This window comes from Aspergillus costaricaensis, assembly GCF_003184835.1.
Source record: "Aspergillus costaricaensis CBS 115574 unplaced genomic scaffold BO79scaffold_1, whole genome shotgun sequence".
NCBI classification, from domain to species: domain Eukaryota; kingdom Fungi; phylum Ascomycota; class Eurotiomycetes; order Eurotiales; family Aspergillaceae; genus Aspergillus; species Aspergillus costaricensis.
In genome coordinates, this window is record NW_020291801.1 from 1,980,189 (window position 1) to 2,004,751 (window position 24,563).

The 24,563-nt window shown below is 51.4% G+C and overlaps 9 protein-coding genes across 9 annotated transcripts; 2 read left to right on the plus strand and 7 right to left on the minus strand.

The window, feature by feature from the left end:
- Positions 1–392: 392 nt before the first annotated feature.
- Positions 393–4,721, plus strand: BO79DRAFT_163633 (aminophospholipid-translocating P4-type ATPase NEO1). The gene is made up of 2 exons (XM_025679145.1): positions 393–2,493; positions 2,545–4,721. Exons 1-2 carry the CDS (start codon positions 684–686, stop codon positions 4,512–4,514), a joined length of 3,780 nt encoding a protein of 1,259 aa, XP_025545493.1. The 5' UTR covers positions 393–683; the 3' UTR covers positions 4,515–4,721.
- A 561-nt stretch (positions 4,722–5,282) lies between these two features.
- Positions 5,283–7,277, minus strand: BO79DRAFT_261901 (putative MFS sugar transporter; the record flags this gene model as incomplete). The annotated part of the gene is made up of 3 exons (XM_025686539.1): positions 5,283–5,931; positions 6,177–6,651; positions 6,716–7,277. 3 exons carry the CDS (start codon positions 7,275–7,277, stop codon positions 5,283–5,285), a joined length of 1,686 nt encoding a protein of 561 aa, XP_025545494.1.
- Positions 7,278–8,671: 1,394 nt separating this feature from the next.
- On the minus strand, positions 8,672–9,051 carry BO79DRAFT_4549 (uncharacterized protein). The gene has a single exon (XM_025689274.1). The coding sequence runs from the start codon at positions 8,939–8,941 to the stop codon at positions 8,732–8,734; it is 210 nt and encodes a 69-aa protein (XP_025545495.1). The 5' UTR covers positions 8,942–9,051; the 3' UTR covers positions 8,672–8,731.
- A 33-nt stretch (positions 9,052–9,084) lies between these two features.
- On the minus strand, positions 9,085–10,239 carry BO79DRAFT_163639 (uncharacterized protein). The gene has a single exon (XM_025679146.1). It carries the CDS (start codon positions 9,923–9,925, stop codon positions 9,170–9,172), a length of 756 nt encoding a protein of 251 aa, XP_025545496.1. The 5' UTR covers positions 9,926–10,239; the 3' UTR covers positions 9,085–9,169.
- Positions 10,240–10,446: 207 nt separating this feature from the next.
- Positions 10,447–11,862, minus strand: BO79DRAFT_185404 (ribosome biosynthesis protein MAK16). The gene is made up of 2 exons (XM_025680395.1): positions 11,716–11,862; positions 10,447–11,567 (listed from the first exon to the last, which is right to left on the minus strand). The coding sequence occupies exons 1-2, from the start codon at positions 11,775–11,777 to the stop codon at positions 10,637–10,639; spliced, it is 993 nt and encodes a 330-aa protein (XP_025545497.1). The 5' UTR covers positions 11,778–11,862; the 3' UTR covers positions 10,447–10,636.
- Positions 11,863–12,056: 194 nt separating this feature from the next.
- On the minus strand, positions 12,057–15,784 carry BO79DRAFT_206307 (FAR11/STRIP family protein). Its single transcript, XM_025681948.1, has 5 exons — positions 13,585–15,784; positions 13,421–13,533; positions 13,191–13,363; positions 13,010–13,139; positions 12,057–12,960 (listed from the first exon to the last, which is right to left on the minus strand). The coding sequence occupies exons 1-5, from the start codon at positions 15,535–15,537 to the stop codon at positions 12,132–12,134; spliced, it is 3,198 nt and encodes a 1,065-aa protein (XP_025545498.1). The 5' UTR covers positions 15,538–15,784; the 3' UTR covers positions 12,057–12,131.
- A 543-nt stretch (positions 15,785–16,327) lies between these two features.
- Positions 16,328–17,574, minus strand: BO79DRAFT_163648 (phosphatase PAP2 family protein). Its single transcript, XM_025679147.1, has 3 exons — positions 17,258–17,574; positions 16,975–17,164; positions 16,328–16,906 (listed from the first exon to the last, which is right to left on the minus strand). Exons 1-3 carry the CDS (start codon positions 17,303–17,305, stop codon positions 16,440–16,442), a joined length of 705 nt encoding a protein of 234 aa, XP_025545499.1. The 5' UTR covers positions 17,306–17,574; the 3' UTR covers positions 16,328–16,439.
- Positions 17,575–18,400: 826 nt separating this feature from the next.
- Positions 18,401–20,549, plus strand: BO79DRAFT_4573 (RBR-type E3 ubiquitin transferase). The gene has a single exon (XM_025689275.1). The coding sequence runs from the start codon at positions 18,632–18,634 to the stop codon at positions 20,462–20,464; it is 1,833 nt and encodes a 610-aa protein (XP_025545500.1). The 5' UTR covers positions 18,401–18,631; the 3' UTR covers positions 20,465–20,549.
- A 314-nt stretch (positions 20,550–20,863) lies between these two features.
- Positions 20,864–24,463, minus strand: BO79DRAFT_163653 (uncharacterized protein). Its single transcript, XM_025679148.1, has 7 exons — positions 24,073–24,463; positions 23,980–23,987; positions 23,869–23,917; positions 22,998–23,812; positions 22,451–22,941; positions 22,169–22,390; positions 20,864–22,093 (listed from the first exon to the last, which is right to left on the minus strand). The coding sequence occupies exons 1-7, from the start codon at positions 24,166–24,168 to the stop codon at positions 21,312–21,314; spliced, it is 2,463 nt and encodes an 820-aa protein (XP_025545501.1). The 5' UTR covers positions 24,169–24,463; the 3' UTR covers positions 20,864–21,311.
- Between the last annotated feature and the right edge of the window lie 100 nt (positions 24,464–24,563).

Sequence of the window (24,563 nt, forward strand, 5' to 3'; positions counted from 1 at the left end):
GAGACTAGTGCTGCATGTTCGTCAACTCTTTTACCAATTTGAGTAGCCATACAAGTAGATCGGACATTCCTCTTGAGAGACCCCCCTTGGTCACCGGATGAAAGCCCGTGCATGATGCTGTGTGAATAGGAAGCCAATAATGCCATCAATAACCATTATCTATTCTACAGCGTATGATTATGTTGCCATTGACTCCGCTGATGCCATCGCCGTTTCAGATAACTTAAACTAATAATACGGGCTAATTGACCAGTTGGTCACTGCGCCACAACCGCCCTCTCCTTTGGTGGCTCCGACATCATGTGATCCCGCCCTGTCTCCGCCTGCCATCGCAACCGCTTTAGGCCACCAAGATTATCCCCGTTATTCTCTTGTTCCTCGAATGGTTCAGACTGACGTCGTGGTGGACTCGAATTCTTGGGGGATGTACACTGTGCTGACTATATACCAACCTACTTTGCCTACCTACCCTCATCACCATCTATAGGTATCTCCGTTTACGCGCATCCGAAATCCGACTGCATAAGTCCGCCTCCCAGCCAGCTATACCGAGCAATGGTGCCTCGGAGACACCTTGGTTACCGCTCGGCGTGACATGACACTTTTCTTGTCGACACAGGAGCCCCCAGATCGCTCCTTGTACATGATACAACCTCTTTGACTTCTTTCCGACTGTCTTTACTATGCCTTCCTCGTCCGACTACCTCCACCCACATGGTCGTGCCAGTATCGCGGGCGACTCTGGTTCCGATGACGACCTCGATTTGGAGGAACTTGATCCGAGCAGCACCCACTTATATGGATCTCCTCGCCGTTCACGAGATGAGTCGAATCGCCAACGGAGTCGCGGTCCAGGCATAGCTTTGCGGAACTTACGAGTTGGCATGGGAAATCGAGTATGGCGACGAAACGCTTCCGGGGCACATGGACCATCGGAGGACACGGCCGGCCTTCTGGAAGAGCGGGAGGATGATGGACTCCGCAGGTCGCACGCGAGCTCCCGCAACTTCACTGACGACGATGCTCCGCTCCTGAATGAACGTCGGCGTAGCTCCGCTCGCTCGTTGGCGGATTTGGAACGGGTGTCGCAAAGGGGGTCGCGGTTTAGGATACCGGGGATCAAGGCGGCCAGCTTTCTCTTTGGCTCAAGCCGTACAACAAGATTCGATTCAGAACAGACCGAGACGAAACCGCCGCGCGATGTCCTCGTCGGCCAGATGCAACGAACCAAGTATCCCGCGAATGTCGTATCGAACGCCAAGTACACTCCCTGGAGTTTCTTGCCCCGCACTCTGTATAACGAATTCTCCTTCTTCTTCAATATTTACTTTCTTCTCGTCGCCCTTTCACAGATCATTCCGGTCCTCCGAATAGGTTACATGTCATCTTATATTGCGCCTTTAGCCTTCGTTGTTAGTATTTCGCTTGGAAAGGAGGCGCTGGATGACATTGGCCGCCGTCGCAGAGATGCCGAAGCAAATGCTGAGGAATTCACTGTATTGAGTTTCGATGGGCCTAACGGGGTGCTGGAGGTCGTCAAGAAGTCACGGGATCTGAGAGTTGGTGACGTCCTGAAGGTCCGCAAAAACCAGCGGTTGCCTGCGGATGTTGTGATTCTGAAGAGCATTTCAAACGACATAGTGACTGCTCGTCAAAGCTCTTTGGCAGAAAGACCGGCGGAGGTCCCTTTGCAGGAAGAAAGCTTATTATCACCTACCACCCCCGAACCTAGCTCCAGCACTGCGACAAACGCAGCTAATGTCTCGTCGGCCAGTGACACATTCATACGAACTGATCAATTAGATGGTGAAACTGACTGGAAGCTACGATTGCCTTCTGTTTTGTCGCAAACCCTGCCTCTTAGCGACCTTCCAAGGTTGAAGGTCACTGCAAGTGCACCTGATAGACGAGTCAATGAATTTGTCGGTACTATCGATCTGGGTCCGCCGTCCGGGTTTTACGATCCTCATGTCGACAAGAGGGAAAATAGCGGAGACTATGAGGCCTCTGACACCCAGGCCACCTCTGCTCCGTTAACAATCGACAACACCGCATGGGCCAACACTGTTCTTGCCTCCAACACCGTCACCTACGCTACCATCATCTATACAGGGTCTCAGACGCGGGCTGCCCTTTCGACCTCACCGTCTCGCTCGAAAGTTGGCTTGCTGGAGTACGAGATCAACAACCTAACCAAGATCCTTTGCGCGCTGACTCTGGCCTTGTCCATTGTTCTGGTTGCTCTGGAAGGTTTCCAGCCGACAAATGACAAGGTCTGGTATGTTGCAATCATGATCTACTTGATTCTCTTCTCGACGATAATCCCCATGAGCTTGCGGGTCAACTTGGACATGGCAAAATCGGTATACGGGCGCTTCATCGAACGAGACAAGGATATACCAGGTACGGTTGTCAGGACCAGTACTATTCCTGAAGACCTGGGTAGAATTGAATATCTCCTTTCCGATAAGACAGGGACTCTGACCCAAAACGGTGAGTATTTCGATAGGCTGATTTCCGCTGCTTGTTAGCTAACGGAAATAGAGATGGAACTGAAGAAGATCCATGTTGGGACGGTCTCGTATGCCAATGACGCTATGGAAGAAGTGGCATCCTATATTCGACAAAGCTTCGTCGGTGACTCGCTGACCACTCCTTCAACCGCATTCGGAGCTCAAGCTGGACTTGGTACAGCTCCGCGCACGAGAAGGGAGATTGGTTCCCGTGTCAGAGACATCATTTTGGCCCTTGCTCTTTGTCATAACGTCACCCCTACGACGGATGAAGAAGACGGTGTCAGGGTCACCAATTACCAGGCTTCCTCCCCCGATGAAATTGCGATTGTGAAATACACTGAAGACGTTGGGCTCAAGTTGGCTTATCGCGACAGACAGTCTATCGTCCTTGAGTCTACCCACACAGGGAAGGTCGTTGTTCGGGTCCGTATTCTTGAGATTTTCCCCTTCACTTCAGACAGTAAGCGAATGGGGATTATCGTGCAGTTTGAGACAGATGAGGACATACTGGACTCGTCCAAGAACGACAATGAGATATGGTTTTATCAAAAGGGTGCTGATACCGTCATGTCAACGATCGTTGCGGCGAACGATTGGCTCGATGAGGAGACCGCTAACATGGCTCGCGAGGGCTTGCGAACTCTGGTCGTAGGCCGGCGGCGACTATCATCGCAGCAATACGAAGAGTTCACCACCAAGTACAAGCAAGCCTCTCTCGCTCTGCAAGGACGCGATGTCGGCATGGCCAAGGTGATCAGCGAATACCTGGAACGAGACCTGGAACTTCTCGGCGTGACGGGTGTAGAAGACCGTCTCCAGCGGGATGTCAAACCCTCTTTGGAGCTGCTTCGCAACGCCGGTGTCAAAATCTGGATGTTGACGGGTGACAAGGTCGAGACGGCACGCTGTGTAGCCATTTCCGCAAAGCTGGTCGCCCGTGGACAGTACATCCACACGGTTGCCAAAGTCAAAGACAAGTCTACCGCTCAGGAAACCCTGGATTTCCTTCGCAACAAGACCGACTGCTGTCTCCTCATTGACGGCGAGTCTCTTTCCCTCATGCTAGGTCAGTTCCGGACCGCGTTCATCTCCGTCGCCGTCTTGCTCCCTGCGGTCGTTGCCTGTCGATGCTCGCCAACCCAAAAGGCCGAGGTAGCAGATCTCATCCGCCAGCACACCAAAAAGCGCGTTTGCTGTATCGGCGACGGTGGAAACGACGTCTCCATGATCCAGGCCGCTGATGTCGGTATCGGCATTGTCGGTAAGGAGGGTCGTCAAGCCTCCCTAGCAGCCGACTTCAGCATCACCCAGTTCCACCATCTTACCAAACTCCTCGTCTGGCATGGCCGCAACTCCTACAAACGATCCGCCAAACTTGCTCAATTCATCATGCACCGTGGTCTCATCATCAGTGCCTGTCAGACCATGTACAGTATCGCCAGTCACTTCGACCCCAAGGGTCTCTTCATTAACTGGCTGATGGTCGGCTACGCCACCGTCTACACCAACGCCCCCGTCTTCTCGCTCGTCTTCGACCGTGACGTCGACGAAGAGCTCGCCAACCTCTACCCTGAACTTTACAAGGAGCTCAAAACCGGCCGCAGCCTCAGCTACCGCTCTTTCTTCACCTGGGTCCTGGTCTCCGTCTACCAAGGCGCCGTCATTCAGGGCCTCTCCCAAATCCTCCTCGACACCATCACCGGCCCCCGTCTCATCAGCGTCTCCTTCACCTCCCTCGTTATCAACGAGCTCCTCATGGTCGCCATCGCCATCACCACCTGGCACCCAATCATGATCTTCTGCATCATCGGCACAGCTCTCGTCTACGCCGCTAGCGTTCCCTTCCTCGGCAGCTACTTCGACCTGCACTACGTCATCACAGTAGACTGGCTCTGGCGCGTCTGTGCCGTCTGCGCCGTCTCCCTCATTCCAATCTGGGCGGGTAAACTGATCCTGCGGTCGTGGAGTCCACCCAGTTATCGGAAAGTGCGGGGTTAGCTGTTTACCATCTTATACGTGTCGTACCCTTCACCCATCCCTACATGATACTTCGTCTCTTGGCTTCTTCTTCTCCATCAAGCATATGGCTATACACCTGTATATCACCGAACCGAAAATCTGGTCGTTACTTGCTCGCTGTCTTGCTTGTTATCCATTGCGTGGTATATAGACTTAGCGTGAATTATATGCGATTCATTATTTTCGTCGCCATTAGTACTATGTCTGTAGATTGCTGGAAGTCAAGCAATGACTAATTAGTCGGTTGGTCTCAGCCACGTACATTTGAGTTTAAGACATGGATGAATGTTCGAGTTGGGCGGCAAGACTTAATAGGCCATGTTTCTCATTGCGCTCGTAGCTGCTAATTTACATCGGCAATGATTACAGAATATGCATGTATGTACTCTGTAGGTGATAATACTGCAGATGTAGATGTAGATGTAGATGTAGATATAGATATAGATGTATATGACAGAGTGAAAAGGGGTATTATTGACACCACTGCAAGAAAGCAAGCTGTGGTAGTAGCAGTAGTAAATTACATCAGAGATAGGACTAAAATAAACACAGTCAAGACCATCATAAACCCATTATATAATGAAGTGGCCGGGAAAACACCCAATTTTTTGTTTCTGTTTCTGTTTCATCTTCAGATCATCCTATATTCATAAACATATACATCATCCACATTGACCAATCAACTTAACCCCATGGACGGAAAGTACTACTACTCCCAACCCATGAATCAATCAATCAATCAATCAATTAGTCCTCCTTTGGCGGGGGCGAAAACACCTTCTTAAAGCGCAAGTGGAACAGATCATCAATGACCTCACCCGTACTCTTCAGATTCTCCTTCACAATAGCAGAAGTGGGACGGGAGAAGAGTTCATCAATCTCCTCGAGAGACTTGTTCTTCGTCTCGGGCATGAAAATAATCTGGTAGATCCAGCCGAGGAAAGCAATACCACCGTAGAATCCCAGGGTCAGACCGATACGGGTCATGGAGTTCATCATGCGGGTGAAGTTGTAGGTGACGATGAAGGAGCAGAGGAAGAGGTTGGCGTCGGCGGTGGTCATGCCGTAACTACGCAGATAAGTGGGGAAGACTTCGGCGGGCACGACCCAGGTGAGACAGGCGTAGGAGCCGAAGAAGGCCTGGTAGAGGACGATACCGGTGAGGTAGATGCCCTGGGCGGCTTTGGGGTGGGTCTGGTAGTTGATCTGGTAGCCGATGCCGACCAGCACTAAGCCGATGAAGAAACCGGGGAGCATCGCGTTGGCCCAGTAGCGGCGGCCGAAGCGCTCCATGTACAACACCGCTGGGATGGTGCCGATCAGGAGGGAGCCACCACCGACCAAAGACATGAAGACACTCTGGCGCTCGTCGAAGCCGATGGCGCCCATCAGTGTGCTCATGTAGTTGTTGAAATAGGAGGTAATTTGATGGTAATAAAATAAAGTGAAAATTTTGTTGTTATGCTAGCTAAGAAAGACTAAAGAGATATGAGAATCCTTATATAGTTTCTCTAATCCCCAGTTACAGATATTCTATTCTACTGGATCAGAGATTTCCAGATACTTGCTCAGGATCTTTCCTAAGGATTAGAGATAATTCTATACACCTTAGGAAGTTTCCTTGTACGGAGGAGTAAGGACATGATCACGTGATCTACCTTTCTACAGTAGTACATGATGGCGTTGACACCGGTGAATTGGCCGAGGAAGACCATGATGTTGGCGTAGATCATGGCGCGACGGGCACGTGGCACCGTGATGAAGTCCATCCAGGCGTACTTCTTGGTTGCGGCTTGTTCTTCGCGCTCGGCCTCCACGGCCTGGCGCATGCCCAGGAACTCGTCCTTGGCGTCGTAGTCGTTGAACCCGCGGATTCGCTTCCACACGCCGTAGGCTTCCACGGGCCGGCCCTTGTGCATGAGGTAACGGGGACTCTCGGGCAGGAAGATCATACCCACCAGCAGAATGGTCGAGAACACCAGGGATGATCCCAGGATGTAACGCCAGTTACCCTTGACGTCGAGGAAGATGGCGGCCACGGCATAACCCAGGACTTCTCCGAGAGCGATATTCAATTGGTACAGTGAGACCAGGTTACCACGCATCTTGCGGGGTACTGGAGTGACGTTAGTCGATGATGAAGGTGATGTAAAGGGGAAGTAAGGGGGTGAAGGACATACCAGACTCGGCGACATACACAGGGACTGTACCACCTTCCAGACCCACACCCATACCGAGCACGAAACGTCCAGCAAAGATCATTCCGAAGCTGATGGCGCCGGCCTCCAAGGCGGCACCGATGGTATACAAGATGCAGGAGACGATGATGGCCATGCGACGACCCAAGTACTCGTTGGCGGGGGAGAGGATGAGGGCACCGGCCACGGCACCCAGAGGCATACCAGCATCCACAAGACTACTTTGGTTGTCGTTCAGGTGCAATGCATCGGGCAGGTAGATGTTGGCACCACTGATCAGGGACTGGTCCAGACCGGAGAGTAGACCACCCATGGAGGCAAAGGCCACTAGGACATAGGTATACACAGATGGGTTGGAGAAGCCCACGAACCAAGAGGGCTTCCTGCCTTGCAGCTGCTCCTCGAGCTGCAGTAACTCTGCATCCATGGCAGCTTCGTTGAATTCCTCGATGGCTTTGGGGTCCTTGAGGACATCGTCCATCTCCAAGGCGGTTCCCTCCTTGTGGTCATCATGAGAGGTGTCCAGGTCGTGTACGACACCCATGATTGGAAATGGAAAGTGCGGTGTGACAGCCGCTTGTGATATTAGAGGGAAGTCTTTTTTTTTTATGATATGTACAAGAGAGGTACAATCAGGGCTAAAAGAGCATGTGGGAGGGGCGGGTTGTTCAACTCTCTTTGCGGGTGGGAGAGAGGGCGTGAGAAAGAGAGAGAAGATACCTCCCACTACCGGGGCAAGGATCTTCTGTATAGAAGAGAGATAGATAAGGTGGGGATAGAGACACACGCAGAAAGAAGAAGAGAAAGAGGTAGAAATATCTGGGGAATGCCAGAAGGGGGGTATTTAAAGGGCACACATATCGGCCCATAGGCCTCCTCCTCCTCCTTCTCCAACTACAACTACGTACGACTGAGACTGACTACTACCTCATCATTCCCCAGAAGCGTCATCGGCGTAATGAAGAGAGAGAGAGGAAAAAAGAAAAAGTCAGAAAAGAAGTAGGACCCATCATGAGGACCGGGTTTGACTCGTTAGTATCGGGCCGTGGAACCAGTCAGGGAAGCCGACCACGCGAGGGCCAGCCGGGGGGGAGGGAGAAAAGAAAAGGAAAAAAAGAAAGGGAAGATGCAGAAGTGGGGAACGGCATGATGGGCAGCAAACAGAATCAGCAGCAGCAGCAGCAAAGATGTCTGACCATTAAGCAACAACCCGATGGAATGAGTGGAATGGAAGGAATGTCTGCGATGCTGATTCTTCCCCAGAAGAGAAGCGGAGGAGACAATTTCCCCGTGGGCAGCACCCATTACCTAAGCCGGTGGATTCTCGGCGATACTCTGACCAGTCATCGTTCATTGAAAAATACCACCATACGCTTATTCTGGTTAGCCTCGTGGGGTAGGTCTACTATGTAGTTGCGCCATTTATTCCACTTATCTTATGGGCGCTCTCTTTTCGGGGCCCCGTGACTCTTTACACTCTTAACGGAGTACTCCATACTGTTACTACTTAGTGTCGATTCCCCATAATCTCTGACTGGTCTCGCTATCTTACTCCGATTTCTTCCTTTCCTTCCCCCCAAAGGTTCCAATCTCTTCCCCGTTCCCCGTTCAACTCTCCACAAGCCCGAGTCCCTCATTCGTTAACTTTCCCCTACACCCCCGACACTAGTCTAAAACTTCTTGCTGGGCCGTGACAACACGCGCCCCGGGCTGAAGCGAAACGCAGAGAAGGAAAGGAAAAGTAAAAGTCAAAAGCATGGCCTGGAAGCCTTCCCCACTTCTATTTTCCCCCGGCAAAAAGGCCTTCCTGGCCAAGGGAAGAATGTTTACGCCCAGCTTTTTCTTACCTCACTCAAGCAATGCCATCAAGCAACAAGCAATTCGATGGACAGCCAAGACGGCACGGGAAGGAAACATGGTTTTACTGGCAAGAAGGAAAAGCTTGTGGGATTATACAGAGTTTATATTATGATACTCTCTCTCTCTCTCTCATCTTGGTTAGAGAAGATAAAGGTAAGGTACACGAAGGCTCAACCAGAGAAGACAAAAGCAGGAACAACTCCCAGAGTCCCCAGTCCCAAGTCCCATGACAACGAAAACCATGGAAAAGTCCAGTCCACTAAGATAGATTAGCTTCCTCCTCTTTGCTCCTCTCTTTCCTCTTTCCTTCTCCCTCTTCAACTTCATCATCCCGCCCTTTTTCCCCATTCCGCGGACTCCATCCGAAATACCACAAGACAAGACACTAACCAGCAGTCCCCATCTTGCAATAAGCCCCTGCAGCCACTAATTCCTCTTCCTTGCCCCCTTCGTTTTCCCCCCACACACCACCACCCCAGCCCAAGGTAGTACGGCGTACTCCGTAAATGGAGTAAAAAGTAAATTAGCCTAAACGTAAACGAAACTAAAAAAGCAACAAAAAATCCTGCCCGACCATTATCGTCTTCCCGGCATGCCTACCGGTTTTCGTGCACTAGGATCCGCTCCCCCTCCAACATATGGCGAACCCGGCCGACTACCACTCGAACTGCCCGGATTCTGCCCGGGACTGGGAGACCGGCCCCCATGTAATCTAGCTCGCAGTCTTTCTTGGGCCGACGCCGCTCGCTCTAGCCCTCCACCTGTGACTGGGCCCGAGATCGTCTGATACGACCCGGCTCGCTGGCTAGGCAGCGGTCTCGCTGACCCGGTCGGCACACCTGCACCAGGTGACGGACTATGCGGTGATGCAATCATCCCCGACGGTGCGCTGGCCGTGGCGGCTAGAGGCGCCCCCATGTTTCCACCACTGCCGGGTGTCAACCGACCTCGACGCAGACTGGCCGTCTGCGAGGCCGGCGCCGTCGTTGAACCCGAATCTCCCCACAAGTCTCCCAATCCGCCGCCTCCGCTGCGTCCATACGCCGATGCTGCTGGACCACTGCCGCCGCCGGCTGCTCCTCCGGCCTGCACTTGCGTCGTCGCGATGACCCGTGCCGGCGCTGGTGTTGGCGCTTTCGGATCGGGGGGCAGCCAGTTCGGGAAGGGCCGTCCTTTCTCCGTGTAGTAGGCGCGCAGCACGTTGGAAATGTGCGAGCAGTCTTCGTTTTCTGGATCGTCGGCTTCATCGCCTAGGGTGATGGCTCGTCGGAGGGAGGTGAGCCGCGTGCCTAGGTTTGAGATGGCGGAGGATGAGGTCAGGGATGAGAACATGATGGTGTTTCTTGTTCTTCTTCTTCGTTCGTCTTCTTCTTCTTCTTGTGATTCTGATTTGTGTTATGCAGGTTCCCCCCTGGCTGGTCGGAGATGGGGTCTCTCAAAAGGAGGTGAGTTGCTTAGGTGGGGTCCGCGGTTTATGGGGGGGTTCAGGACACGAGGAGAGGCTGATGCTGGTCCGCGGGGCGAAACAAGAGCCGAGAGAATTAGCTGCAGCGGTGAGGAATTAAGGTGCTATTGAACACGGTATCTCGAGCCGACCAGCGTGTAGACGGGTGATCAGGAGGTATTGGTGCAACCCCTTAGGGGAGGTTTGACATTGATTGATTGATTGACCTCACGGCGGTTGTTGGCGATCCACTCGGTTTCACTTCCCCCGCTGCACGTGAGCTGCTCCAGTCGGTTTCTTTCTTTCCTTCGCCATCTGACACAGCCAACTGGTGGATCTTGTCTCAACATTTGTAAATTGGTTTCTGACCTTCATGTAGTTGTGATGTACATAGTCTAATGTCGCAGATCAGAACTTTGGTGAACAGTAAATTCATATATGCAATGGCGGGGTATGCATGCCCGATCGCAGCAGAGCAACAGTAATAACAGACACAAAACAACTCTAAACCAGACAACGCCATACAGTACACGAAAGCAGCAGCAGCAACATCAACATCAACAGGAACCCGTGCTTTTATGTTCAATGTCTCACTTTCTTCAAGCCATGATGCTCTCCTTACCAGCACCCTCAGTCTCGTATTCGATCTCAACACGGGGACCCTTCTTCCTCGGCTTGATTTGAGGAGCAGGACGCTTCCGCTTGAATCCAGGTGCAGGCTTCTTAGCCTCCTCATCAGAGTGATGGCTATCATCCTCATCATCCTCATCACTGTCCTCTTCCTCATCGCTCTCATCATCGTAATCGTCACTGGAGTCTCCAGACCCCTCACCAATCCAATCCTCAATATCCTCCAAATCCTCCTCATCCTCATCAATATCACTAACATACTCAACCTGACCAACACCCTCCTCTTCTTCCTCCTCATCCTCAAACTCAATCTCCTCCCCATCATCCAGATCCTCATCCCTCTCACCCTCTCCACTCCTCTCCAGCCCACGCAACACCTTCTTCCAGATCCCCTCCTCAACATTCAACGGCCGATCTCCATAAGCACCACTCCTCAACCGCTCGATCAGCTCCCGCTCGATCGCCCTCTCAATCTTCGCCGCACTCTCCGCCTTGCGTTCCCTCGCCTCCTCTCTCCGCCGAATCTTCGGCGCCAACTTCGTCACCACCTTCTCCCCAAGTCTCTCGTCCTCCTTAGCCAACTTCTTCATCCGAATCGCAACCTGCGTCAGCCGCGTGAGACGCTGCTTGCACTTATGCACCAGGAACTTCGGCCAGTAGATCAGCCGCTCGTCCAACTGCTCCAGCGCCTTCGCGTAGTTCGACGACAATCGTATCCGCTCCCACCATTTGCTGGGCATGTGCGCCCGTTCCACCGTCTTCATGTACAAGTACATCGCGCCTGTTTCGGGGTCCGACCGGATCGTGGCGTACCGCGAGTTGGCGAGCGGGCAAGATTGCCGGTTGCAAAGTCCGCTGACATTATATTCATTTCGGCAGAAGTTTTGGTTCTTGGTAGTTCTATTTCGAAGAGAGAAAAATTAAAATTAGCAACTATTTGAATACTTGTGGACTATTTCCTCTCTCTCTTCTTTGTCGGCTTTGGTTGTGATGTATGTGGTAGGCGGAAATTTTTTTTTTATAGCGCGGATGGATAGTAGAGACTTACTTGAGCTTGTAGGCGCAGAATTGCTGGTTGATAACCTGCCAGACAATTTCGTCGGACGACATCTTGCCAGATACTTCTCGCGGTGGATTGGTTTTATCCCCGCTACAGTTAAACTTGGTTTTGCTGGGGAGAAAAGGGAAGAGGGAGGTGCTGCTTGGCCGTCAAGGTGATGATTTCTGCCGCAGAAAAAAAGTTGCCGCAGTGATTGGTCACGTGGGGGCCCACTGGGCTGCTTATCGATAAGGATGGTCTGTCCATCCATTCAAAACATTGCAAATGCTAATATATGAGTTGCAACAAAGGAATTTGTATAGAAAAGAGTGTTGTGCAATTGGGGTATTGTTCATTCATCACATAACGTTAACATCTATCGTATGTACCGGGTCTAATAAATATCATAGGCTGTGGTGGTAGGATTACCATCCTTCCATTTGCAGTGGAGTTCCGTCCCATTCGGTCCCCGTTCCGTTCACCATAGGCCCGCCCATGTCAGCGTCCTCGCTGCCTCCGAAGGATTCCTCGCCTGCCATGCCCCATCCCATTGCTTCGAGCTCCCGCACGAAGAAATCCCGCTCTTCTTCCATCATGGATGCGCCTTCTTCACCTCCCATCACGTCCTTGTACCGGCGCAGATGCCACCAGTGCGTCAGCCCGCGCAATGCCTGCTCCAGTGGCAGTGCTTCTTCCACCTCCGAGTCAATGTCTCCACCAGATAGCCAGTCGTCTCGGAGCTCCGGTCGGCAGTACAGATAGATCGCCGTGATCACCCGCATGTTACTCTGTCGCCATTTGCGTCCACAGTAGGGCACCTGCGATTTGAAGAGCTTGAGCGTGTAGAACCGCAGGTGCGGATCAGGTATTTTGAGCCCTTTGCGAAGGATAGTGCTTGACTTGTACTGCACCAGGAGGAGGCATCGATGGGCCTTGTCGCGGGTGATCTTCTGCATGATGTGGAGGTAATTGATCGCTGAGAAAAAGTTGCGGAATGAGAACACGGTAATCGGCTCCTTAGGTGGGGGAGCTGTAGGGTAGCCTAGCTCGTCAACTTCCGGACGGTGAGGCCCTTCCATAAATTCAGGAACAGATACTTCGGGCGACACTCCGCGTACTGAATTGCCTGTGTCCTGGCGATGTCGGGTGATGGGCGGAGGGACAGCTTCGTCGTCACTAGGTGAGGAGTCCTCATCCAGGTCGGTTGTCGATTCCGGCGGTTGGTTCGAGTGGATATGGCAAAAGCGGAAGAAGCTTCGTTTTTGTTAGTATATCTAGATAGCTGTTTCGGAGGAGCACCTACCCCAGTTCCTCTCGATCATTCTTCTGCGCTACTGCCTGATCCACATCCTGGTGGGCAAACATCTTCAGAATCAACGGCAGGTAGTTGGAATCGAGTAACAACTGCGTCATATACTCGAACTTCAAGATATCTGAGGTCTGTTAGCACTTCCTTCCAACACATTCAGATCGGAGTAGCTTACGAGATCTCTTGAACCACTTGACAAGCAGTAACAGAGAGCCAGAGATCGCTTTTCCAGTGATTTCCCGGAGACGAATGTTGTCGAGCTCATCGATGGCGGCTTCGGAGTTGAGATCAATATGCCCGTTGACATGATTGGCTGGGAACCCATTGATCACCGATCCATAACCATCCCTAGATATGAGGCATCAGTACACGCTATGCAATGGCAATTACAGGTGTATCACATACCCCATGGCTTGCGCAGCTTGTCCATTGGCCTGGCTCACCATGGCGCTAACATTTGTTAGGATTATCTTCAGAAAGACAATCGTTATAGACTGTAGATGCACCAGTGCTTGTCTCTGCGAGTCGTAAGTAATTGTTCCGTCACCTGGGGCACCACGTAAACTCACGTAGAACGATTCAACGGCATCCAGGCGTTGCTGAATATCCGCATTCTCAGTTTCTTCTTTCGGTGTGCTATCAGTACTTGGCCTCTTCTCGGAGATATTTAAATCTTGCAGCTCATCTGCCAATCCACCAAGGGCGTTCTCGTTTAAAAGAAGCTGATTTTCATCAGGATACCAGCCGCGGTCGTATTTCATAAAACGCTCTCGCTCTTCCCAGAGTTGCCGCATCGCCCTTGTCATCTTGACATGGGTTGAGAACAGCCTCCCAGCCTCGATGATGGACGCCGGAACATCACTGCCCTGCCATTTCTTTCCCACAAGATTATCTTGCAGCTCTGTGGTGCCCTTGCCTCCGAGGTCATTACTTGAATCATCTAGAGGAGGGTACATGAAAGGAAAGTTCTGGTTTGTCTGGTAGTTTTGCTTCTTCCCCGCTTTGCCGCCAGGGCCGATGGGTGACGGTGGAGGAGAGGGTGCCGGGGTAGCGATGTGGACTGGGTGATGGATGATTGAACCACTGCCACCCGCCACAGAAGGGCCGACTCCAGAGAAGGGACCCGCAGAAGAGCCGATCCTGCTGGGATGTTGCGGGAGTGGGGGAAGAATCGAATTATTTTCTAGCTCTAGGGGGACCACAGGAGGTGGCGGATTATATGCAGGATACTTGGATGTGATCTCCTGTCGAAAGTTGTGGTAATCCAAGGGCGAGGCAGTGAGGAAAGGGGTCCTTCGATTAATGGCTGTTTTTCTTGCCTCGAGGGTCGGCTCCAGTGCTTCCTTGGCCTCCTTCAATTTATCAGTGCCTCCAAAGAAAAGCAGCAAAGACTTCCAAAATAGAAGAATGACTCTGGTCAGCGGAACATTGGCAGAGTCGTCCCAACGCAACCGCGCAATGATTTCCACCAGGAACACAAGCAGATTGGGCTCCAGACTCATGAGAGTATCTCTCAAAGGGGCATTCCGGGTATCAAGAGCGTCTTGCTTGCGGCCGACTTCCACGGACAAATAAAGAGCCGTCAACACCAGATTTGCTTCTCTCTCCAGAGCAGCAACATAGGCAGGGTTGGCGCCTTCTTGTGTCGTGCTGTCCGCGTCCGGTGCGGAGGAACTGCGATGCCTCTCAAAGACACAGGATAGGCAGTCCATCAGTGGCTGGATACCTGAGCATTCTTGGAGCAGGCAAACATTCTGTTCAATCCATTTGATCTGAAGTGACTGGCTTTCAGCCTCTGCACCTGGCTGAGGACGACCCTCCGGGTGCTCATCCACAACTCGACCGGCCGTCAGGCCCCAAACACCAGTCAAAGCATAGCATATGGCCTCCAAGGCCTCAATTCGAACAAGGACTGCACGGTCACCTAAGTTATTAATAAGCTGGCTCATAAACGTCTTTCGTAATTCATAAGAGGCGGTAATCCAGGACTGCATAGCACTGTCCACAGACTGGTCTTCGCAGAAACAACTCCATCTATGGTCAAATGATGACTTCATCCCAATGAGCATGACTCTGTCGAACTCGCTGTACTGGAACCATTCCTCGACTTCCTCGGCGAATGGCTGGGAGTCTGCATACTCGAAAGCATAGGCAGGCTGCTCAACCTTGGGCATCTCCTGAACCAGCTGTTTCAGCTGAGCAAGACTCAATGAATCAGATGGTCTTTCCACATGTTGCTGAACCGGAGCTGGAGGCGGTGGCTGTAGAGGAGGCGGTGGGGCAGAAGCATCCCGACGCAGCTCAGGGCGTTTTGGTGCTCTGTGAGTCTCTACTGGTGCTTCATTAGGCGCAGTAGATACATTCTGCTGTGACTGCTCCTGGCGTATTCCCTCGGCTACCTCCTCCATCAACTGGTCATCCGAAACGGGACTGATGTCCGTTCCAGTCTGGTCAACTTCATCTGCTTTAACGAAATGATGCTCTTGCATGGCACTATCCGCAGGCTCCGATGCATCATCCATGTTTGTGTAACTATGGGGCAATGAAATTCTAGAGACGACAGATCACAGAAGAAAATAATGAAGTAGTTCAGGGACAAAATCAAGGGTATCAGTTGGAAGTGAACAGGGGGGGAAGCCCGGAAGAAGTTAAAAGAGAAGGGTAAAATCCAAGCGACAAGGCGGGGTGGGAGAGAGAATGTCAGAGGCTATCCAACATGGTTATTTAGTCAAGAAAAGGACACATGGTGTCTTTTATGGCGGTTCTGAGGCAGCTCTCTCCGCAGTCTTTTGTGAATCGACGATGACCACGCGAGGAGTTTCGGGGAAGCTGTCGATCCGCGGGAGCTGGCGGTCACGTGCGAGGAACGCCCCTTGAGGTGGATCTCTCGTAGTAGAAATCAAGAAGCAAACAATAAGAAGGTTTGTTCTCGATTCTACGATCCTAAAAGATCCAAAGGCCATTATATTGTCCCTGCAATCTTTCTAATAGTAGAAGTTCATCTTCAAGGCCACAATCACTCCCGAGCACTAGTACTAATTACTTTGTAGTAGTGCTTAGTCCCCGTCTTCCGGTAATATATAATCTGCGTATCTGCATCATATTCGAATTGGTATCATCATAGTCATATCCAAGAGTTACTATTACTGTAAATCCCTCAACTTTAATAAACTAGTATTAGTATGTTGTACGACCACCCTGCTAACACGCTGATATATAGATGAAGCCTATAATAGTAGGACAGAGATTTGTAATTGTATTATCTGTAACCCTGGGTAGGATCGAACCAAACCGAGAGACTTTCACTTTGCAGGCCTTGTATGCATTTAAGTATCAAGGACGGTGAGATCTATGGGTATCGCTGAGATTGGCACGTATATGGGATTGCTCTTCAAATCCGCCGCATTGACATCTTCGAATCGCACTATTCGTTTTTAGATGATGTCTGACCACTGGGCCCTTTCCGCTTCAACTTCCGCTTAGCCTCCCAGCGTTGCCATCCGGCCTCGGCGAGATCTTCGTTCACCACCAAATCTCTCACACGAAAGAATCGAAAGATCTCGAGATTCAAGGCCCAATCAATCCATCCTTGCGATCGAAGAAGCCCGGTAATGAAGAACCAAGCGAATGCACAAATCACACCTGCGCCACATCCAGCCAGGACCTGCCTGGGGGTGTGGTAGTTCAGGTAAATGCGGCTAACGGCTACTGCACCGGCACCGAGACATAATACCAAGGAGATCAACACTCGCATCCAGAAGTGAAGAGCCGCTCCTGACTGCGATAAGCTCGGGCTGTGTCGGTAAATGAGGAAGAGTGATGCATAGACGGCGAGATAGGCCATGAACTGGGCATGAGAAGACGGCATGCCATAGCCTTTACCCAACATTTCTTTAAAACGTCGTTAGTTCCATCCGTTCGGTATCAGAATGCAAAGATCTCTGTACAGGACTACCTACGTTTTGGTCTTTCCTCTTTAACAATCCGCTTGAGCACGAAATTCAGTGCCTCGCAACCCATCTGACCCGCAAACATCAAGACCACCTCAGCTTCCCTTGAAGCAACGATCAGGGTAGCATAGCTCACGCATAGCGCTTGTGGCACCAAGGCAAGCCAGGCAGAAAGAAAAGAAATTGGATCACTGGGGTCCTATTGCCATTTGGTGGGTTTGGTTAGCGATGGTCAGGCGTTGAGAATCGGCCTACTCTGGCTATTAGGGAGCATTATCAAAGGAGAACTTACGTAGTGGACGTGAGTCAAAGACAAGGACGCCAATGGTATATCAGCCATTTTGTGTGACTCGAAAGTCAGACCGAGATAATGATTGAGTGTTGTATTCCTCTATATAGCCTTGTTGGGAGCTTGCAGACGGCGGGTAGACAAGTTCAAGACGCTACCCAGAATTACAATACCAACTGGCAGAACGAGCTAAACCGAATCAGAAACCGGATCAAGACCGATACACAGACATAACGGTTGAGAGACCTATCCGAGATAGATGGATGTTGAGATCTTAAATGACCCTGCTTGTTGATCGGGCCGATAATTTTCTAAATCAGGATGGCGAATGTCTGATTGTGACCAGTCTAGGCGATATCATCATCTTTCCCAGGAGAGAAAGGTCACGCGTCCTGCGGATGGTGGCATCGCCGCTTTTGAGTAGCAGTACCGACACCGCCTATGAAAAAGGGCAGAACTAAAAGCGGCGAGAGGAATGAGGGGGAGGGGAAGATCGGGGGTTGGCCTCAGGCTGGGAAGGCTGTCGAGTCACCCAAAAAATAACGAACAATCGAGAACATTTCATTTTGTTTCATTCCATTTCCATTGAATTTCCATCATTCAGTTTTTGAAAATGATGACCAAACTGGGCAGCAAATCCCGTGCCTGATGCCCATCCCATCTTTTTTTCCCACACACACACACACACACACACAACCATGTCCTTTCCTTCTTCTCCTGTTCGGTCCCAGCCAGCTCTTTAGTTCTTGCAACTACCTTCTTCCCTCCTGTTTAACTACTGCTGCTGCTGTTAATCCCCTCTTATCTCTATCTCGGGTCATCAAATCATGACGCACTTCCCCCCAAAGCCTCGTTCTCATTGCCTCACCTCCTGTATATCTGTACTACAAACCACTACTAGAATAGACACTGCTGCTTCTTGTCTCCTTCAGTCTCGCCCGACCCTTTCCTTCTCCTGTGTTCGTCTATCGGCTCCACTGCCTCCATGACTATTGCCTGGTCCGCAACCATCGGCCGTACCTGAAAGGTGCATCTCCCTCCGGATCTCCGCCACCGGACTTCCTGATTGATAAAACTATCCCCTCTGGCTAGATGCTGATCCATGGACTAGTTATTCTTAATTCTTTGCTCTTTAACCACCTTCTCCCTCACCGCTTTTAACCTTTTTTTCACTTCGATTGCCTCCCAGGGGAATGAATATTATAGAAAGATCGGAACAGTGACACTACCCGGGGTATACTGCGGCCATACCGTTTCGGCCTCGCTTCGCCGTCAGGCCTTCCTTGCCACCCAACACATCCGACAATTTGCGTCGATCAGCTGGGAGGATTTCGAGGCTATTGATTCATTCCTTACACTGCGGCGGATTGTTTCACCATGACAGAGCTGGACTCGTTTCCAGAAGATGAGCGCTCGGTGGAGTTATCATCCATTGCCGCCATCTACCCAGAGATCAAGTTAGATCCGTCCTCGCCATTCAAAGCATCCCTCACTTTACCGGTTAAGCCGTCTGCTCCCCTGCGTGTCTGCTTCCAGCAACAATCTGAGACAGAGTTCCCCGCCGTCCTAACTCCCCCCACCTCCGTTGATGCCAACGATCCCGGCTTTTCTTTCAAGACAGGTGACCATAATTCCGCTAGCCTCAATCGCGATATTCATACACTCTCACATCTCCCACCCCTCTGCCTCGAAATCGAGCTCCCCCAAGGTTACCCTACCGAAGAAGCGCCCATCTTCAGGCTCGAAACAAGCCCTCCGTGGTTGCCACCTTCCATATTACTGGGTCTTTTGGATGACGGAAAACGTCTTTGGGAGGAATGTGGCAAGGATCTCGTGGTATATACATATATTGACCATCTTCAGCAACTGGGGGAGTCGGCTTTTGGGGTTGGCGACATATCCGGTGGCGAAGTTCAACTTCCCCGTGAGTTAAAGATCGCATTGCTGGACTTCAACAACAAAGCCGAACGGGAAAGGTTCGAAGAGGAGACCTTTGAATGTGGAGTCTGTCTCGAACCCAAGAAGGGCACGATTTGCCACCGACTCGTGCTTTGTGGGCATGTCTTTTGCGTGCCATGCCTTCAAGACTTTTACAACACTTGTATAACGGAAGGCGATGTCGAAGGTGTCAAGTGCTTGGCTCCTGGCTGTGGTAAAGAACCAAACAGTGCCTCTTCCACCGATGCCCGCCCGAAGAAACGCAAAAAGCAAGATCGAACCCTGAGCCCCAGCGAGCTCCTTCAGATCCCATTGGAACAAGAGACAGTGCAGCGTTATGTTTTCTTGAAACGGAAGAAGAAGCTCGAGGCCGACAAGTCGACTGTGTATTGCCCACGGCAGTGGTGTCAAGGAGCTGCGCGATCCAAGAGGCACCCCAAGCCCGTGGATCCAATGACAGACGACCTCGACGCCTCCGATGATGAAGATGAAGAGGGACCCGTGTTCGACCCCCTAGGGGAGGAAGCTCAGCTGCCACCAATGTCCGAGCGTGTGGCCATCTGCGAAGATTGCAACTATGCCTTCTGTTGTGTTTGCAAGAAGGGCTGGCACGGCGAACTGGTACGGTGCTTTCCTCGCCGCGAGGCAGAGCTCTCCGCCGAGGAGAAAGCAACGGAGGAGTATCTGCGTATGTACACCTCGGCATGTCCGACATGCGATGCTCCATGCCAGAAGCAAATGGGTTGCAACCATATGAAATGCTTCAAATGTGACACCCACTTCTGCTATCTCTGCTCTAGCTGGCTCTGCGAAGACAACCCCTACCGCCATTTCAACGACATCAACAGTGGATGCTTCAACCGGCTGTGGGATCTGGAAGGTGGCGACGGCATCAACCCCGATGGAGCCGCAGCCTTGCATCGTGTTCCCGACGAACTGCTCGATTTCGACGATGGCAGCGACGACGAAGACCTCGTAGCTTGGGAGCTCGGCAGACGACCTCCACCCCCTGCTCCTGTCCCTCCAAGAGTCAACAACGGCGCAGCCGGGGGCAATCGCCATCGTGGAAACAACGCCAACGATCTCGACGCCGCAGGCCGAGCAGCCGCCGCCGAAAGACAAGCTCAAGCACGAGCAATGGCCGAGGTTCGCCGTGGTCCAGATGGCGAGCCTCCCCAAGTCAGACGCCCGGGACTCCAGAGGTTTCTGGACCTGGTCTTGAATGACCGGGAAGACGAATGGGACAGTGACGAGCTAGATGATGATTTCTAGCAACGCCCCCATCATTTCCACGGATTTAACTATAACGGAACCCCCTCCCCACGTCTAAACCTCTTTCTGGTATCTATACTTCCTTTTCATGGATATACCGTATCACGACTCATGTACGTTTTGCGAAGCTGCCATTTATCTAACTATGACCTTGACGACTATGACTATGCATGCATCCTGCATTAGCGAAAATGTTCATTGGTATTGGACATCCTTTTTCTGTGTTTTGCATCATATTGCATTTCAACATCCAAAGTTCAATTCAAAGCCGTGTTGCTCTTCGTTGGCATGTATATCACGATATGTTCTATGTTTCAAAAAACAAAGCAATTTCCATTAAATCCTCTACTTTGTCACATTCTTCCCAATCAGAACATTACATCTTCATTACACCATAGGGTAAAGTAAGCCATACATCCGTACAAACCACATAGATACACACACATCGGAGTCAAAAGATGTGTCCATTGAGACCACGGAAACAGAAAAGAAAATGGTGAGGGGCCTCAGATCCCGAAATATAAGAAACTAAATAACAAAGAGGAAAAAAAAAGCTACCATCGAGTAACGTAACCCAGTCTTAGATAGAGGACCCCAGCACCCCCTGGACCTTCCTACTTCGAAGAAGATCCATGAACACACATAGCGCTGTGCTAAACAGTTTCAGTGACACGAATAACAACAACATCAACGCGCTCCAAATAACGCCCCTGTTTTTCATGAATGCGAAAGTGAGGAGTGAAACGATCGATGATTCACACGCTCACGCTCACGCCTTAATACTTTTCATCATACCATTTTGAATTTTAATATCAGAATTGGTTGCATATAAGGGCCAGAACAGAGCCTATACAAGGAGAATATCATCTTCCTCGTCGAGATCCTGCCCATTTGGACCACTTTCTGTAGTGTTCCACTTATACCAGAACTCGTAGCTCATGATGGTGTGATCTGCGTACATGAGCATGAGCCGGTAATGGCGCGATGGGTTCCAGCCGCGCCAACTTTCTTCGGGTTGGTAGGCACTGCTTGCACGGGCGTGGCATTCAGGTAAGCTGAGCGGGGGTGGTTGGGAGCTGTCGTCATCGGCAGCGGCAGTTTCATTGGGATCGACTTCGGAGTTGTTGATTTCTTCGTTGAAGGAATTCTGTTGTAGCATGACGCTGCTTGATAGGGAGGAGTTGTGTTCGTCGTGACTTAGGTACTTGAACTGGAAGGCGAGGTCGTCGGGCTTGACGTCGCGGGGGATGTAGGGCACGTCTGGTGGAAACTCGAAACCTTGGATGGGACTGACGCACATTCCTAAGATGGGGATGAGAGGACGGTCGCCGTATTTTTCTTGGCTCTCGAGTGGTACGATCCAGTCGACTCGGAATGATATGCCGGTGGTTTCGGATTCCGTGAGGGCTATGACGGCTGCGCGGCCTTTTTGGGATGCGGCGATCACGATGCCATGTTCTGGGACATACTTGACCATGTTGAAGCGATCGCAGGCTCGGATGGAGACGACGGGGTGGGTAAAAGGTTGTCGTAGAGGGTCGCCGCAGACGGCTGTGGCGTAGTTTGCGAATGGATGGGGTATCAAACGGATGTCTGTTTGTGAGAAGTGTAGGATGGGAAATCGGGAGCCTGCTGAATTCGTATCAAACATGCTATCAACATGACAATGTCTACGGGGGTAGAGCTGAGAGTATACCAACTCACCGTCGAGTAGTGGGTATGGGATAGATCCCACTGCTGATGTATCGCTATTGTAGGAGGAACTACTGTTGTCGGCATTATCCAGCTCATGATCGGAACTGTAAGTGCCTCCAGCCAGGTAATAATCTATTTCGTCCTCATAGAATTCGGTGCCGGGAGCTTCGCCGCCAAGAGCCTCGAGAAGTGCGAATTGAAGGAACTCCGGTGTGGTCAAGGGACCCGGGCCTATATGAAGAGCGTCAACTCTCTGAACTGTGCGATTTGGTGACTGGAAATGCCCATTACCTGCTGCATTATGCGCCCCAACATCCACATCGGAGCCGTCGCGGCTCAAGTTGTCGCCATATACAGACCCGTTGACGGCTCGGTGGCTGAATGTGTCGGCAAAATCAGAGGGACGAATATTTCCCGTGGCCGTGGACAAGCCGTTGGCATCGAGAAATTCTGCAGACGCGCCATCGCTTGGATACCGACGAAGTGCCGCTGAAGTGCCGTCAGCAAAAGCAGCCTGGGAGGCGCCGTTTCGTCTGCTGATGCAACAGTCGGCTCCAAATATGTCGGGCAAAACAGGTTCCTCTGACTCGATCTTCACTGCGGGTGGGAAGAAGTTGTATATCTGCGAAGCGTTCGGTATCCGACTGTTTGCTCTCGTCAGGTCATAAACGGTCCGGCCGTTCTTTGCCCGGCGAATGGGTGGGCCACCGCAAGCTTCTTCAGTAGACTTAACACGATGGAAGGTCCGCGGGTCGAGGGCAATTACAGACCAGCCACGCTCACTATTACCTTGTCAGTGGTCTGAGTCCTAGTGCTCAAGCTGGGGATGGAGCTGTACTCAGAACGTAGGGTCTCTGGGAAGAACTTGAAAGAGACATCATTGAAGTGATTAACGTTGAATGGACCAAGACTATCCCATACCCGCCATACAAGCAGCCTATTGTCGATATCTGTGCTGACCATCCAATTGCCGTTAGGGTCGAGATCGCAGTTCAAGAAATCAACACAAGGGATATTAGCGTAATGGCCGGTATAAGTCAGCTTGACATTTCGTGTGCGGTGTCTGGCTGGCATCAGATGCCGCAGCTGATTGAACTGGTCCTTAGTCCTGACCTCCAGCCAGGTCTGACCGTAATCGATCATATCATCATCTTCGTCTGGGTGATAGCTCGAGCTACTGCTTTCCGAAGTGGGATTCACGAGTGCAAAGGCAAAAACGGTTATGAGACCCGTGTTCGCGCTCACTGCAATGAGGCGGGCGAATTTATGGATAGCCAGGCCCCAGGCACTAGCTTGAACAAATTCCACAAAGAACGGATCCACCTGGGATCCATCGAGGGGACGCTCTTCCTTATTCTCTGCCGCTCGCTTCAAGGCAGAGAAGATGGCCTCGACCCGGTAACCGCAGACGTTGCCGGAATCAGTGACAAGTAATAGGACCTCGTCTCGACCTAAATCATCCACAAGGAGATTGTTGATTGCATGTGGCGAAGCTGGTGCAATATAGCCGCTAGCATGAGGCACTTTCATTACTGGAGTTATTATCATTTCGGGTTTGTTTCCCAGCGTCTGAAACGACCCTGATGGCTCCCAGACATAGATTTGGTGACTACAGGCGACGAACAACAAGTTTCGACGCTGAGAAAGCGCCATCTTCAGTAAGATTAGCACATGACAATCACGCAGCACAAGGAAGGCAGCAATAATACCAAGTTGTTCCTCCAAGTGGCGGTCTGAGGAGGGAAGGTATCATCTGCGCTGCAGTTTCGTTCAGCATCGCCAACAGACAGCGGTTCGGATCATGGCAGCAGAAAACATACGAACAGTACTTGGCGGGAGGGTCAGCAGGCTTGTAGGTCGAGTTGCGCATTGGGAGTAGCTTTCATGACGGTGGAAGAGGGGTAGCAACATACTCTTTTGGACCCTTTCTCGATATTCAAAGGCCGAAGCTGTAGACCATCTCGAGGCCGCGCTTTTGGCAGCTTACCAGCATCGCTACCGAACGCCATGTCGGCAGCCCGCAGTCGCTTACGGGGAGGATATGATGGGCTGGATACAAGGACAAAGTGTGCCGAAGTATAGTTCCGACGATCGACCACTCACGTTTGAGGTGTACGGATCGGGGGAAGTTGAAGGCGGCAAGATGACTACCGACATACACAGGCGTCGAGGGGCAGTTCTGGAGTGAATAACAAGCTCGGTGACATCACATGGAGTCGAACGATGGCCGGGTTTGCTGTCCGAAGCTGCGGCGGGACTGGTGAGTCTGGCCAAGACACATACCACAAGAGTAGAGGAACTCACCTCCGGGTAGATGACCATCACAAATCGGATTGTGCCTCAAAACAGTCCGGCTGATAATGAGGTCACCTTCAGCCCGTCCTGGCTGCCTTAGGCACCAAAC